Source organism: Lolium rigidum, chromosome 6 (genome assembly GCF_022539505.1).
Source record: "Lolium rigidum isolate FL_2022 chromosome 6, APGP_CSIRO_Lrig_0.1, whole genome shotgun sequence".
Taxonomy (NCBI): Eukaryota; Viridiplantae; Streptophyta; class Magnoliopsida; order Poales; family Poaceae; genus Lolium; species Lolium rigidum.
Genome location: NC_061513.1, coordinates 256,518,789 through 256,521,779, shown reverse-complemented (window position 1 = coordinate 256,521,779; position 2,991 = coordinate 256,518,789). Strand labels below are relative to the sequence as shown.

General features: G+C 62.9%; 1 protein-coding gene across 1 annotated transcript; it reads right to left on the bottom strand.

The window, feature by feature from the left end:
* Positions 1–688: 688 nt before the first annotated feature.
* Positions 689–1,855, bottom strand: LOC124668291 (peroxidase 4-like). The gene is made up of 3 exons (XM_047205454.1): positions 1,664–1,855; positions 1,375–1,566; positions 689–1,264 (listed from the first exon to the last, which is right to left on the bottom strand). The coding sequence occupies exons 1-3, from the start codon at positions 1,739–1,741 to the stop codon at positions 689–691; spliced, it is 846 nt and encodes a 281-aa protein (XP_047061410.1). The 5' UTR covers positions 1,742–1,855.
* Between the last annotated feature and the right edge of the window lie 1,136 nt (positions 1,856–2,991).

Below are 2,991 nucleotides of genomic sequence, written 5' to 3'. Positions count from 1 at the left end.
CGATGGAGGCGTTTTACGCGCAGCAGGAGGAGGAGGAGGCGGCGGCGGCGAAGAAAAAGGCGAGCCGCGAGAAGCGTCGGGCGGAGTGCGCGGTGAGGAAGGCGGCGAGGGCCGAGAATGCGGCAAGGAGGGAGGAGGCGAAGAAAAACGGCACAGGGCCGTCCACCATCATTCTCTCCTCCTCCTCCTCCTCCTCCTCCTCCTCCTTCGAGTGGACTTCAACGCCGGTGTCCGAGACGACTCTGAGCAGCCACTCGTCCGACTACGACTGGGATTCGGAGTAGGATAGAGTAGTTTCAAATAAAATGTATTTCGTCATCGAACTTCTAATATATTTCGTAGTTTCATTTAAATTTTCGTCTTTTTTTTGATTTGTTTGATTTATTTTGAAACGAAAATGGTCGAAGTAGCCGTTTGCGCCACGCCACGCGCTGCATAATAACGCGCTCAGCGGAGGAGCATTTTTTTTGCCGAGCACGCGCCGCAAAATGCCGCTTCCGGCGAGGCAACTTTCACCTGAGCGCGCGCAGCGGCGGTGGACCTAGGTATAGCTCACCGATTTTTGCAACGTCCGTTGGAGTTGCTCTCAGCATTTACGCTTTCTGCGAGACGTACATCAAGAATCCATCATTTCATACCCGCAAAAAAAAAAAAAAAAAACCATCATTTGATGATCGACTGATTCGACTCATGAGTTCACTCGCCGGCAGTTGAGCCGGACCTCGCCGCTCTTCCCGGTGAGCGCCAGCCTACCCAGCCTCACCATGGCGGCAGCGAAGTCCGCCGCGAAGAGCGAGGAGTTGGCGGCGTAGGCGCGCACGAGCGCGTCCGTGGCGCCGTCGCCGGCACCGCTCCCGTAGAGCTCCTGGTCGGAGCGCAGGAGCACGCGGCGGGCGACGAGGTCCTGGAAGTATCCGTTGTCGAACGCAGCGGGCGCGCGTAGCTCGAGCGGCGCGAGGTTGCCGTCGCCGCCGGCGGAGGGGCAGGCCTTGCCCCGCACCTGCGTGGCAAATGCGCCGTCCACAGCGCTGGCGCCTGTGTCGTTGTAGATGTGGGTGCGGAAGGTGGCGCACCGCGCCCAGCCTACGGTGTGCGCGCCGGAGAGCACGGTCAGGTCGCGCGCGTCGAGCCCCTTGGCGTTGAACCTGGCGAGGAGGTCGGACAGGGTCGCGTCCGGCGGTGGCAGGTTGGCGTTCGCCGCGTTCAGGTTCGCCGACAGACCGTCCCGCCGGCCCAGCTGCACCGTCCAGCTCGGGCCTCCCAGCTGCACGCGCGCGACGCGACCACCGTTAGCAATGCCAGCAAGTCAGCAACTGAGCATACTACACGTCTACACGAGAGACGGAGAGAGACAGTGAGATGGGTACTACGGACCAGGCTGACGGCGTCGCGAGCGGCGACGGCGACGATGTCGGCGCAGGAGACGGTGGCCTTGCAGGAAGCCTCGACCTGCGCCTTGATGGCGTCGATGACCTCGTAGCCGCGCAGCGAGTTGGCATTGGGCCCCGCGTTCTTCTCGCCCGTGAAGCTGGCCGTGTCGTCCAGCAAGATGGAGGCGTCGCACCCCTGCGCATGCACGCACGCACGCACGCGTCAGCTCGCCGTGCTACCGCACACAGGACGTGCATTGCATTGGTGCCCGAACGAAGGAATCGAAACGTACATTGACGAAGCAGTCGTGGAAGAAGAGGCGGAGGACGGACGCGCCCATGCGCGCTTCCTTCTGCACGGCCTGCGCCATGCCGCGGCGCACGACGGACGCCAGCGCCGGGCACGTCGCGTCGTAGAACGTCGGCGACAGCTGCCCATCCACGACGACGGCGGACGCCGTCAGAGCAACCGCGAGGAGCAACGCCCTGGCCATCCCCTTCGCTTCGGACACTTCAAGAAAGCGAAGGAGAGATCCTCCAGACTCCAGTATTGCTGCAGCGGAAGTGAAGTGTTAAATACTCGAACTGGAGAGGCGGTGCTCTGCTCCAGACTCCAGTATTGCTAAACCGAGGCAATGGCTGCGTTGTGTACTGCTAGATCCGGGGAAGGGGGGCGATGAATGGATCAGAGAAAGCCAGCTGATGGCCGTGATAGGTAGGATGCGATCTTACCACTGTTCTTCGCAAAGTGACAAGTGACAAGTAGCAAGATTGTCCCGGTGGTGGCCATCGGGGAGACGTGCGCGTGCCGTGGGCGTACATGGACGCTAGCTCCACCCGAGACCGCACGGGATGGACCCGCCGCTGCATCGACTCGCGCCCTGCAGCTACGCCGGCCCCTCGGGCCGAGACGTCGCCGCACGCAGTCTACTTCGCCGTCCCCGCGCACCGACGTTCCAGGCTACTACCGCGCCGCCCCATCGGCGCAGGTCGCCACCGACCGCGCAAGGTCTACGTCAAGCCGCCGGGTTCTTCCTCGCCTACTCCGAGTACCGCCGCTGCACCTCCACAGGTAACCTGCATGACCACTTCTGGTCGTTGCAGGCCTCGCCGACCACCTCTACAGTCTAGGCATCCAGCATGGCCACTCCTCGCCGCCGCTGGTTTCGCCGCCTTCTACGTCTCCGTCCACCACGACCTCGTCGCCAGCGTCATCGACAACCGCGGGCTGCATCGGCACCTCTCCCTCTTCGTCGCTCTGCGTCTCGCCACCGCTCTGGGGGCCTCCTCTGCTGGTTCCCCTGACACTGGCGCATGGTCCATGATGGTCCCTGCCCTCGCACGCCCGGTATTGGCACCACCGGCCCGTGCCTTCGTCCCCGACGCGTCCCCGAGCCACGGCAAGCTCGGATCGACGCCTCGCCTTCATCGACTTCGTCTTTGCGTACTCGGTTCTGGCAAAACCGGAGTATGCCTTCGTCCCCGACGTGCGCCTAGTTCTGGGAAAACTAGGGCAGCACCTCGTCCTCGACGGCTCAGACTGCATCGACTTCGGCATCGACCATCTCCACGACTGCCTCGACGCGTCTCCGTCACTCTCCTTGCGCACTACGCGCTTGCG

Bases quoted from the DNA above. Each gene is read 5' to 3' on its own strand.
- LOC124668291 (XM_047205454.1), bottom strand. From the start codon at position 1,741: ATGGCGCAGGCCGTGCAGAAGGAAGCGCGCATGGGCGCGTCCGTCCTC. The intron at 1,567-1,663 runs GTACGTTTCGAT...GTGCATGCGCAG, and splicing joins TCCACGACTGCTTCGTCAAT to GGGTGCGACGCCTCCATCTT. The intron at 1,265-1,374 runs GTCCGTAGTACC...GCGCGCGTGCAG, and splicing joins CTCGCGACGCCGTCAGCCTG to CTGGGAGGCCCGAGCTGGAC.